The following is a 13,129-nucleotide window of genomic DNA, read 5'->3' on the forward strand; positions in this document are numbered from 1 at the left end:
CATTTTCTTTTTTTTTTTTTTAATTATAATTTTTTTAACGACTTTTTTTCTGTAAGAATTAATTTATCGTTAATACTACATTGGACAAATAACCATTTATCCATTTAATAATAATAATTTTTTTTTTAAATCATCACACTCATCAATAAAAAAAACTTACCCAGGATTCAACGCACATTTATTTATTTTTTTTTTTTTAAAACTAATTTTTATGCTTTTATTTTTATTTGTTATTACTATTATTATTATTTGTTTATATTATTGGTATTTATTATAGTCTATTATTTAATTTATATATATATTTATTTATTTATTTTAATATTTTTTTAAATTTGTTTTATCGCTTTAAGCGATCGAGTACTTTGTTCATGTGATTGCTGCTGCACGAACTCATTTGGACACCAATTATTTATTTATTTATTTATTTATCATTGTTATTTTATATCCATTCATTCGTCATATCCAGAAGAATAAAATCTACACATCTAGAATAAATTCGCTATGTAGAGTCTTACAAAATGAATTTAAAACAAAAAAAAATATAGAAATTCAAGTCATTCCAAGACCCAACCAGCGGGTCAATCACTCTCACACATATATGTGTTTATGTATAATATATATATATTTTTTTTTTTAGTTTATTTATCATTATTTTTTACATTATATATTGTATATTTATTATTTTTATTGATTTAATTATTTTTGCAATCCATAGATTTTTTATTATCACTGCAAAACATAATTTAAAATTTCGAAATTAATCATAATTTTTGTTTTTCTTTTTTTTTGTATTATTTTGCAAACTGAAGACATTATTAGATGGCATTATTAATTTTTTATTTTTATGATTAATATATTTTTTTTGATAATTATAAATAAATAATAATAGTCAAGTCTTATGATTTATAATAATAATATTAATAATAAAATGAAATGCTGAGCAAAAGAAAAATTTTATATTTTAAAATAACAAAAAAATTAATTTTTAATTTTAATTTTTTTTTTTCATTTTGAAGTACTGATATGATCAATTCACAAATATGTTTTTTTTTTAAATGAAATAATTAAAAATTAAAAAGACTAGTTGGAAAATATATATACATTGTTTTTTAGTATTTTTTATTTTAAATTGAAAAATGATTTTAATTTTTTTATTTATTTTTGTGTGTGTGTGTGCTTCAAAATGAAAATAAACCAGTCTTTTTAAAAATAATAATTAAATATTTTTAAATGTCCAAGTACGAGAGCAGCAATCATTTAAAATTATTTATATTTTAATTTAAATAATAAGAGAAAAGAAAAGAAAAAAAAAACCTTGAAAACAATATTTCTTTTTAATTATGACAATTTGTTCTTTTTATTTTTATTAGTTTATTATCTATTTCAATAAGCGAGTCTTTAATAAAAATTACAGAAATTAATTTAATATGATTTAAATATTATGATGCAATTTTTTTGCTTTTTTATTTTTTTATTTAAACACAAATTTCATTCTTTATTACCGCAGCCAGAAATTAATGATTTTAAAGCACAATGATTATTATTACTATAATTATTTTTTACACAATGGAAATTATAATATTCATTTGTTAATTCAAATATCTGTACATGTTTTTTTTTTTAAATCGTTCTTTGAAGTTGATGATTGCTTTTTTTTCACATAAATATATTTCTTTTTATTAATTATTATTAAACTCTAAAACATATCAGGCATCAAAGTTTAATAAAATTATATTGAAAATAAAAAAAACAACTTCATTTCCATGCATTTTTTAAAATTAATTATAAATAAGATTATTTGAAATTCATTTATTCATTGTCTCAGTAATTATGATTTATTTTTTTTTTTTCAACAAGATTAATTCATTATTCTAAGAGTTATAATTAGGAAAAAAAAAAATTGTTCAATTTCTGAAAATACTATATCAGATTTCACAGTATTTACATTAATTTTTTTTTTCTCTCTTTGTCTACTTTTTTTTATTTAAAACTAAATTTTTTTATCAAGTTCGTTGCTTTAATTTTATAAATAAAATATTCTTTATTACAATGACTTATTGAACACCACTTTTAAATTCACCATTAAGTCTTTTGATTTATCAAATAAACATTTTACACTTTAAATTACTCAAAAAATAAAAAAAAAATAATAATTATATATAAAAAGAAAAAAAAAAAAAACAAAATGAAAAGTAAAAAAAAGAAAGTACTGAAGCACTTGAAAAAGTCACTTGAAAATCATACGAAAAAAAAAAAAAAAATGCTTGAAACTCACATTGTCTTCAGCGAGGATAATTGTTTTTAATTATTTTTTTTTTTATAAATCCTAATTTTTATTGTTCTTCTCCATCCTTGTAGTAAACTGGAGTTGTTTTGTCATCAGGACGTTTTGGTTGAACTGTATTTTGCCAAGCTAAATGATTTGAAATAAATAAAATTATAATTAATTATTGTGTATTGAAAATCAAAATTTTATTTTAATAAATATATTTACCATTCAAATGATGTTGAACAATTTCATTTTGTGTTTCATGAAGTGTAGGCAGTTGAAAATGCAACGATGCTAATTTTTTATTAACATCAGCATCTGGGAAACTTGGACCAATAGTCACAGGTATCAATTGACTATCATCATTTAGTGGTGAATTGTCTTTTGGACAATCAGTTGTTGATGGTGATGGAGCTGGTAGTAATTGTTGTGTTGGTTCCATAAAAATTTGTTGAGGAGGATGATGTCCTTGATGATGGCGAGATCCATTATAATTTTGACGATTGTGTATACCACTTTCACGATATTGTTGTTGTTGTTGCTGGTGGTGGTGTTGTTGTTGTTGTTGTTGTTGTTGATGCTGTTGTTGCTGCTGTTGCTGATGGTATTGCTGATGGTGTTGTTGTTGTTGATAGTGATGTTGTTGTTGTCGTGGTTGCTGCTGTTGTCGTTGTTGGTGGTATGGCTGTTGTTGTTGCTGTTGTTGTGGTCCTTTAAAATTTTTATTTGATGGTGGATATTGACCACGATTATTATCAGATCGTTTAACATTTTCTCTTGGCTGTATTATTTGTTGATTATTATTTTCTCTTGGCTGTAATATTTGTTGATTATTATTTTCTCTTGGTTGTAATATTTGTTGATTATTTTCTCGTGGTTGTAACATTTGTTGATGGTTTTCTCTTGGCTGTATCATTTGTTGATTATTTTCCCTAGGTTGTAATCTTTGTTGATTAATATTTTCACTAGGCTGTGATATTTGTTGATTAATATTTTCATTAGGCTGTGATATTTGTTGATTAATATTTTCATTAGGCTGTAATAACAGAGGATTAATAACTTCACCAGGCTTTAAAAAATCAGGATTAACACCAAAGCCAAAGTTACATCCAGTTGGTTCAGTAAATGCATGCTCATCCAACAATATAACTGCTTTGTTTTTAGGTGGTGATGTTGCTGGTGTTGTTGCTGGTGTTGTTGTTGCTGTTGATACTTGTGAATCAATTTTTTTCAAAACATCTTTTGGTTCATCTGCATTGTTTATTTTATTTATCAATGGTTTTTTTTCTTCTCTGTCAGTATTTGGTAATTTTGTTTTATCAATTTTAACAGTTGATGATTTTTCAGCATCATGTTGCTGTTGATGCTGTTGAATTATTACATCTAATTTATTATTTTTAACAATATTATCTATTTGATTATCACTATCATTATTAATATTATTATTATTATTATTAATATTAATTTTTTTATTATTTTTTGGTGGTAAATTTGTAATTTTATTATTGGCATTATTTTTATCAACATTTCTACTTGGTGTATTATCATATTTAATATTTTGATTATCATTTAAATTAGTTTGATCTCGTACATATTTTATAAGTTGCATATTTTTATTAATTGCTTCTTCACGTGCTTCAGCATGTTTTGTTTTACTATTTGTTATTGGTGATGTTGGACTTTCTAAACTTGTACTAAAATCACGTACATTTGTATTTGCATAATTTTTATGACGTATTTTACAATCATTTGTATATTCATTTGATGGTGGATAATATTTTGGTGATGATTTATCTGGTTCAGATGAGGTTTTATCTGGTACTGTTGGCCAATTAACTGTATTTAATATATTTGGTACATTACCAGATGACGATGATGATGATGTTGTTGTTGTTGTTGTATTTTGTCCATTTGTTATATTTATTGTTGTTGTTTTAGTTATATTTGCATAACTTGTTTGTGGTGTACCAGATGATGATGATGATGATGTTGCTATTTGTTGATTAACTTTATTCAAATCATTATTTGTATTTGATGTTACGGGAAATGAATTAACTGAATCATGATCATTTTCATGATCACTTGTATCTGATTTATCACTTGGTGGTACACTACTTGATGATTTTCTTCTTGTATCTGTTTGATTTCTATAGCTTCTTGTTCTTTGTAAATATGTTGATGTATTTGAACCATTACCCATATTTGTTGTATGATTTATTGTATTTCCATTACCATTACCACAATTCATACTTGTTGGACGATCACCACTTGAACTTCTTCTTGTTTTTTTATTTTTTTTCTTATTAACAACTTGTTGGAAATCTTGTTCAGGATCAACACTTGATTTTTTACGTTGTGATGATAATGGACGTATTTTTTTATTATTATTATATTCAACACCAGGATCACTTGAATATATTGATTTTATTTTTTCTTCATAATTTATATTAATATCTGTATCACCAGTACTTTTTTGTTTAACACGTCGTAAACCACTACCACTACCACCACTAACACTTTTATTATTATTATTACTACTATTATTATTATTATTATTAATATTATTATTACTACTACTTGATACAGTTGAAGCAACAGAAACACTAACACCAACATCATCAACAGTACCAACAATGGCTGTAGATGTAGATGTAACAGTAACATTATTATCTTGTAATTCAATTGTTGTTATTTCATTATTTTTATCTGACAATGGTGTAGTATCTTCAATTGTTGATGTTGATGTTGTATTATTAATATTATTTTTAATATCACTTTTAGTATCACGTGATGATGATAATGATGATGGTTTTGGTTTATCTTTAACTGTTGGTTTTGATAATTTACTTTTTTTTATATTTTTATTATCTTTAGTATCTTTAGTATCTTTATTTTCAATATAATTAACAAGTTCATCAAGGCTTTTGACATCTAAATGACCCGCAATTTTTTCAGCGTTATAAGTTGTGACAATTCCTTTTTCATTTTTTCTACGAGGTTTTTTACGATCAGAACTTGTTTGTCCTAGTGATGAATTACCATTTTCATCAAATGTTTTTCTTTCAATAACACCAGCAATTGTTGATGCTGCTGCTGATGATGATGCTGTTGTTGTTGTTGGTGTTGGTAATGTTGTTGTTGTTGTTGTCGTTGTAGTTGTTGTATCTTTATTTGATAACACTGTTGATGATGTTACACGTGTCATGGCAGTATTTATTTGACTACTTGTATTTTTTCCTTGTGCTGGTGATGCTCCATGAGCAACTGTTAAACTAGTATCAGTATCATTACATGAATGCATTATTGGTATAGATTTATCATTATTAGCTATCTTTGGTGGATCATACTTTTCAAATGGAAATTCAATTGCACTATCAACTGGTGTTTGAACTGTTTCTAATGGTAAACGTGACACTAGCTGTGTTAGCATACGTGGCTCTATGACTTTCATCTCAATGCCATCTTGTTCACTCTCAAATTTATAGAAATCTAATGTTTCTTTTATTTCAGCATTAGAATTAACGTCGATAACACTGTCACCCTTACCACCACCATCAACACCACCACCACCACTAAGTTCATCAATAATTAAAGGTGTAGCTGCATTTCCATTCACCATATTTTTATCATCAACAATAACAGAATCAGCACTATCAATTTTTTCAGTGTCTGTTGACAAACTTGATTCTACCTGATTATCTGGTGGTGAAATATCTGGTTCCAACATTTTATTTGATGATTTTTTACAAATTTCCGTATCATTTATACTGATAGAAGTTGAATTATCTGTTGGTTTATTATTATTGTCTTTTTTATCTTTAAAATCTTTATCTTCTTTTTTTAAAGAACCACTACATGATGGTTTATCTGGTTTATCAAGTGATTTTGGTTTATCCTCTTTTGCCCAATCACATACTGCACGTTCTTCACTAAAACTTGTCTGTAAATAAAAATAAAAATTTAATTTATTTATACAATATATATATTAAATAATATTTAAATAAATAAATCAATTAATAATTTATACCTTTTTATCAAATATAAGATCAAAATTTGTCAATGAAACAAGACTATGTGTTGTATTAACATTTGATGGTAATGAACCACCTTCTCTTTGACGTGCTGATACACTTGGACCAGTATGTTTTTTATTATTTTTTCTTCTACCTCCACCATATGTATGACTAGATCCAGATGCAAGATATGAAAAACTACTGTCAAATTCTGAATTAATTGGTTGTGTTAAATTTTGTAATGAACCACCATGAGTTAAACGTTCAGATACTGAATCACGTTTATGTCGACGACGACTTGCACTTGGCACTTGAGAAGAACGTGAATTTGTAGCTGTTTGAGAACCTTCTTTTGTTTCATCAACTTGGGCTTTTTCTAAAAGTACCTGTAAACATTAAATTAATAATTATTTATTGCACCACTTGATAGCTGATGACAATTTCCTCAATTTGTTTTATAATTCATTATTGTTATTATTAATATTTTTTTTTGAGTTCATTTACCTTGAATAAATCTGATTTTGCTTCACGATCACGAGTTGAGCCAGTATATGTTATGGCTTCATCAAGAAGTGCCTTCAATTCCCATTCATTCAACGTCGTAACTTCCTGAAATAAAAAAATAAACACACACATTATTAAAACACACCTTTTTTTTATTAATAACAATATATTAAATATATCAATATTATTGAGTAATAATTTTTTTGTCATTTTTGTTTTTTTTTTTTCGAATATTAAAATTAAAAAATGTGATATGAGACAGCAAAGCCTTGAGAAAAAAAAAATAGCAAGTCAAGCTATACGTTTGTTAAAAAAAAAAATATATATAGTCGTGATTACAAGGCAGAAAAAAAAAACGATATTACGTAATGGCAAGTGTATCAAATCAGCAGTGACACTGGAATCCAGAAAAAAAAAAAAAAAATACATATTGGTGATTCAATCATCATTGATGATGTAAACAAGAAAAAAAAAAAATTATTTAAAAAATTAAATTAACAACAGAAAGTTGTGTGTATATATTTTTTTTATCAATATATAAATTAATTTTTTTTTTTTTATATTTGAGAAAGCAATACGTAATATAAAAAAAATCTTTTTATGGCTAAAAAATAACGTTCCAGTGAGATTCTTGTGCGATCAAATATGGGAACTGTGCCGAGTGTTCACTCCAAATTTTTGGAGTAACTCTATAAATAGATAAGTGTTACAAAACCATTTATAAAGGTCCAGGCATCATCAAAATTTAATTAATATTATTTATAATATAATAATCATCATCAAATAATAAATGCTCAATTTTTCTGGTCTGATTATATTTATTATTGATGATGACAATCATTATTGTGGGTGTATTAAAAAACTACAAATAATTATTATTGATAATGCGATGATATAACGATAATAAAATAAAAAAAAAAAACTTGATGCAATAAAATTCAGACGTTACAATAATAATAAAAATTAACACATTAATTTATTTTTTTTTTTTTGTCAAGAGTAGTTATCAGAGTGTAAGTGGGGAGGAAAGAGGAGGAGGAGGAGGTGGTGGTAGCTGGTATTTATCTTTTAATGATAAAGGCTTGAAAGACTGTTGGTCGTTTCGAATGTCAATTTTATTATTTTTTTTTTTTCCTCGTGATATCAGATGAACCGTGCAAAATATATTAAAAAAGAAAAAAAAAATATTTCTATTTTTGAAAATTGAAATTTAAGATGATTAATTTTAGAGAGAAAGTCTGCTTTTCTAATTTGGGTGTTTTCAGTATTTTTGATCATCATCATCATCATGATAATAATAATAATTTTTTTTATTTTAAATTAATTGTAAATTACGTGAAAATGTTGAGAACAGTGCCGGCGCGGAAATTATATTTTTAGAGGGCACCCAGGTCGTCACTGCGGGTTCTATAATCACTTTGTATTTCTCGTTGAAAAAAATATATATATATCTACACAATTGCGTAAATGATACATGTCTACACTGACAATTTTTTTTTTTTTTTATTTTAATTATTTCCTTTCTATTTATTTTCAAGTTTGTAAATGGAATTTTTAATTTTTTTCTTTTTAATTGTTTAAAATTTCTATTTGTTTTTTTGCAAATGAAATAACACCTTTTATTAATACTACTTATTATTATATTTCGCTATAATTAATATGATTATTTTTATTTTATTTTTTATTATGTATTTCTTAAATTATACTGATTATTTTACTCGAAGCGGGCGCGGCGCGCTCTTCTTTGCATGGCCGCCGCCATTACACTGAGTAATTTGAGGCGAGACATAAACGTAAATAGCAGCCAAGTAAATACCAACTCTTTTTTTTTTTTCCTCATTTGTGTATACATATATACAAAATAATAATTATTAAAAATAACAGCCATAAAAAACTGCTACTTAAAAAACAAACCCAAAGGCGTATAAATTTAAATTTTCTAAAATTCCTAATTAAACATAAATATATTATGAAAAAAATTAAAGTTAATTATCTTGATAACATTTTGATTAAGTAATTCAATAAGTACTGAATAATGATAACATTAAAATGATAAATTTCATCATTCAAAGAAAAAAAAATGATATAAATATTGAGTACAACCAAAAAAGGAGATAATTTTATTAATCAGGATGTGAATTAATACATCTAGTTTAAAATAAAATTGTTTGTTTTATTTCTCACCTGTTTATCAGTACAATTATCTGTATTAGTTATAACTGTCGTATCATTAGCAACATTGTTCAACTCAACACCATCAACTGTATTTATTTCATTTCCATGATTATTATTGTTAGTTAAATCATTTGTTGTTGACATTAATACAGATGATGATGATGCTGTTGATGATGATGAGGATAATGATGACGATGTTGTTGTTGTTGATGATGATGATGATGTTGTTGTTGTTGTTGTTGTGTCATCCTGATTTTTACTGTCATTTGTGACAGGTTCTTCTTGTCTGTTGTCCGGCCCTGGGGCCATTTTGACCGAATTTGTCTGTGTTATTATATTTTCTGTATTATTACGAATTATATCCACCTCATTTCTCTCTCTCACACTTTTTTTGTATGCTAAAATTTTCTTCATTTCACAAATTAATTAAACGTTTTATTAATGATGTCCGAATATATTCAATATGTTTACCCATTTTCAAATAAAAACAACAAATATTCACAAAATAATATTAGCTCTTTTCATTTTAAAAATTTTTACTTTTATATATTTATTAATTAAAATATCAATTGTAAAAATTTATAAATTTTTTTTTTTATTACTCCTTCCTTCTTTTTTTTTTTATTGACCGAGATTATATTTTTCTAGGTTAGAAGAACACTCTCAACTGACAATAAATCCTCTCAGCACAAAATAACGAAGAAAAAAAAAAAAAAAATGAAAAAAAGAAAAAAAAAATAAATGTCAATGATATTAATTATTTATCACAAATAATAATTATAAGCTCATGTAAATAGTATTAATTTTTAAATAATAAAATTGTCGATTTAATTAATAAATTGTCATTTAATAATTTTTTTAAACTTCCTTAAAATTGCACACTTAATTTGTTTTTTTTTTTTTTTTAATTTTTTTCTTTTTTTGAGTTCTTGACAAGTATCGATCGTTGAGAGGAAATGAGGGGGTGAGAGGGTGTTGTGATGATAGTGGTAGAGGTGGTTGTTGGCTACCACCGGAGGGAGGAAAAAGAGAGCCAACAAATGTTTGGATATTGGTACTCTTTTTTTTTTTTATTTTTTTTTATTTTTTGTATTTATTTGTGACTGCCTTGGGAGTTTCTGGATTTACTTTGATGAAGGCAGGCTAAAGAGCGCCACTAATACATTTTTATTTTTATTATTATATTCACAAAACTCTCTTATTAATACACAATAATATTTTCACCTTTATTCAACAATTTGATAAATTTTATTATTATTATTTATGTTTTGAAAATAAAATTAATACTTTATTTCAATGAAAATTAAATTTTTATTTTTTTTCTTTAAATAATCACACTGTAGTCAACAAATATTCATGTGAATTTATATTTATACACAAACATCACCTCAAGGACAAAACTTTGCATATTATTATTTTTTTTTTTTTTCTCAAAAATGAATTTTTTTTTTTTTTTCTTTTTTTTTCCCCAGCGATGAAAATATTCGCGATTTATAAAAAATACGTTATAAAAATTAATGAATATTTAATTATCTATTAAAAGTATATTTTCATTGCAAAAAAAAAAAAAGAAAAAAAAAAATATATGATAGAAGAAAAAAAAAAAAAAAGAGGATGCTGAGAATGTGTGACACAACTGCGTAGGGGGTAAAGGATTAAACCAACAGGGTGGTGTGTAATAATAAAAAAAAAAAAATTGTCCTCTCACTTAATCACTTGTATTGTTATTTTAATTTATGATGCGTCCAAAAATATTAATAGATAAAAACTGTTTAACTATATATACAACTAAACACAATAAGAAACAGACGATAACTGAACTCTGAAGAACACAACAGACAACTTTCAGGGAAATACACACAAAAAAAAAAATTAGTGAAGCAGTTGCTGCTGTTTCTTTACCGAAAATGTCGTCTGCCTGGTTCAGGAACGTATCATCATATAAAAATACCCTGACAAATTAAAATCCCCACAAAAACCTCATAAATATTCACTTAAAATTTTCAAAAATTTAAATAAACAAATAAATTTTTTTAAATATAAAAAATAAACAAAAATCCTGTTATTATTAAAAATAAAAAACATTAACAAATTATCATGTTACGTCCCTGAATATAACGTCATAAAATAATCGATAAATTCTCGATTGTAAAATGTTCATTCGATTATTATAAAAAATATATTTTTTAATTCAGCAATATCAGTTGACACTTTGACAAGTAAATCTACCAGTTGACCTCAGTATTCTTGCCGGTTGTTAAATAACAAACAAAGGTAATTTATAAATTAATAATTAAAAAATAAAAATATATAAAAACTTATAAATTAATAAATATATTTTTTATAATTTTATTTAGAAGAATCAAGAGCTTCCATAAACAAAGTGTCAAAATAATTATAAATATTCATCAAAATGAGTGAAAAGGAAAATATTTTTGTCTTTGTTCCAAATATCATTGGTAATTATAATTAATTATTTATTTGGTAATATTTAATATGATGTAATAATTGAGTTGATGATAATATGATGTAATTTAATCAACACTTGTTGGTATTCTTTTTAATATTTTTATTTATGATCAATAAATAATTTTTTGTTGTTTTTTGTTTTGGATTTTAGGATATGCTAGAATAATACTAGCATTGATATCATTTTGGTTTATGGAAAAAAATCATATTATTGCAATATGGTGTTATGTGATAAGTGCATTGTTGGATGCAGTTGATGGACATGCTGCAAGATATTTTAATCAAAGCACCAAATTTGGTGGTATGCTTGATCAATTGACTGACAGATGTGGAACAATGTGTTTACTTGCAAGTTTGAGTATGTTTTATCCTGATTATGCATTTTGGTTTAAATTAAGTATGGCTATTGATATATCATGTCACTGGTTATATTTACACACGTGAGTTTATAAATTTTATTAATTTAATTAATTAATATGTTATTGTTAATATTAATTATTTGTTTTGGTTGTTTTTAGAACAATACTGCAGGGTAAAACTAGTCATAAATTTATTGACATGTCAGGGAATCCAATAATGAGAGTTTATTATACAAATAAACTTGTTTTATTTATAATGTGTGCTGGAAATGAAGGATTTTATGCTGCTCTGTACCTATTACATTTCACCGAAGGACCAATTTGTAAGTTGTTTTATTTTTAAGGTATAATAATGTGAATTTAAATTGAAATTTATTTGTTTTTTTATATGTTGTTTTAGTATTCGGGATGAGTTTATTCAGAGCAATCATGTTTGTTTGTGCTCCAGTTGCATTTGTCAAAACAGCAATATCACTTATTCATGGATATGTTGCTTCTATTAATATTGGAATCATTGATGTCAAAGAACGTCAAGCATTACGTCGTAGAGAATAAATAAAAATTAACAACAAATAAAATAATACGTTCCATTTTACTTAAAACAAAAAAAAAAACAAGTGAAAATATAATCCATTGTTCATTAGCTAGTCATTATTTTACTTTGCATTTTGATTATAAATAATATATATTATTATTTAAACAAAAGAATCTATTTTTAAAAATAAGATGATTAACAGTTGAAGGAAAAAAAAAAACAATTCCAATGAATAGTTGTTTTTCTTTTTAGTTAAAAAATATGTAAATGATGTTTTTTAGTTGAAATATATAAATATATTTTCCCTGTGTAATATGAAATTTTTTATTTGAATAATAATATAAATGACCTGGCAATAATTTACATTAAATCAGCTTTTTTAATTTAAAAAATATTTATCGAAATTTTCTGACAGGTGGGCGAGAGGAGAAACAGGGAGAGATCAATAGAAAAATTTCGAAAATCATTTGATAAAAAGAGAAATAATATTATTCATAAACAAATGAATATATTTATATTAATTATTAACAATTAAATAAAAAATAAACTAACCTTTAAACAATAGTGATAAATCCATCGTCATGTTAAAAAACTTTTGTCAATTGTTTAACAATTGTTTATGGAAACTTGAATTTGAAAGAAATCAATTGATATTTACTTTGAGTAATTTAAAAGTTGCAATTTTCAGCAATCTCAGCAATAAACTGGGAATGACTAAATTAAATTGAACAAAAAGATTTTTAGATCTGGGCCATTTGCCAAGAAGACAAAGTCAACCAGCTCAAACAAAAAAAATAATAATAAT

At 24.7% G+C, this 13,129-nt stretch overlaps 2 protein-coding genes across 2 annotated transcripts; one reads left to right on the forward strand and one right to left on the reverse strand.

Moving 5' to 3' along the window:
* Positions 1–1,895: 1,895 nt before the first annotated feature.
* Positions 1,896–9,950, reverse strand: LOC122855621 (serine-rich adhesin for platelets-like). Its single transcript, XM_044157126.1, has 5 exons — positions 8,971–9,950; positions 6,787–6,891; positions 6,297–6,668; positions 2,495–6,209; positions 1,896–2,413 (listed from the first exon to the last, which is right to left on the reverse strand). The coding sequence occupies exons 1-5, from the start codon at positions 9,373–9,375 to the stop codon at positions 2,334–2,336; spliced, it is 4,677 nt and encodes a 1,558-aa protein (XP_044013061.1). The 5' UTR covers positions 9,376–9,950; the 3' UTR covers positions 1,896–2,333.
* A 70-nt stretch (positions 9,951–10,020) lies between these two features.
* LOC122855623 (CDP-diacylglycerol--inositol 3-phosphatidyltransferase) lies at positions 10,021–12,391 on the forward strand. The gene is made up of 5 exons (XM_044157129.1): positions 10,021–11,235; positions 11,319–11,420; positions 11,582–11,870; positions 11,949–12,112; positions 12,190–12,391. The coding sequence occupies exons 2-5, from the start codon at positions 11,375–11,377 to the stop codon at positions 12,342–12,344; spliced, it is 654 nt and encodes a 217-aa protein (XP_044013064.1). The 5' UTR covers positions 10,021–11,235; positions 11,319–11,374; the 3' UTR covers positions 12,345–12,391.
* Positions 12,392–13,129: the final 738 nt, after the last annotated feature.

Source organism: Aphidius gifuensis, linkage group LG4 (assembly GCF_014905175.1).
Source record: "Aphidius gifuensis isolate YNYX2018 linkage group LG4, ASM1490517v1, whole genome shotgun sequence".
In the NCBI taxonomy this organism is placed as follows: domain Eukaryota; kingdom Metazoa; phylum Arthropoda; class Insecta; order Hymenoptera; family Braconidae; genus Aphidius; species Aphidius gifuensis.

Bases quoted from the DNA above. Each gene is read 5' to 3' on its own strand.
- LOC122855621 (XM_044157126.1), bottom strand. From the start codon at position 9,375: ATGAAGAAAATTTTAGCATACAAAAAAAGTGTGAGAGAGAGAAATGAG. The intron at 6,892-8,970 runs GTGAGAAATAAA...TTTTTATTTCAG, and splicing joins ATAATTGTACTGATAAACAG to GAAGTTACGACGTTGAATGA. The intron at 6,669-6,786 runs GTAAATGAACTC...TAATGTTTACAG, and splicing joins CAAAATCAGATTTATTCAAG to GTACTTTTAGAAAAAGCCCA.
- LOC122855623 (XM_044157129.1), top strand. From the start codon at position 11,375: ATGAGTGAAAAGGAAAATATTTTTGTCTTTGTTCCAAATATCATTG. The intron at 11,421-11,581 runs GTAATTATAATT...TTTGGATTTTAG, and splicing joins CTTTGTTCCAAATATCATTG to GATATGCTAGAATAATACTA. The intron at 11,871-11,948 runs GTGAGTTTATAA...GGTTGTTTTTAG, and splicing joins CACTGGTTATATTTACACAC to AACAATACTGCAGGGTAAAA.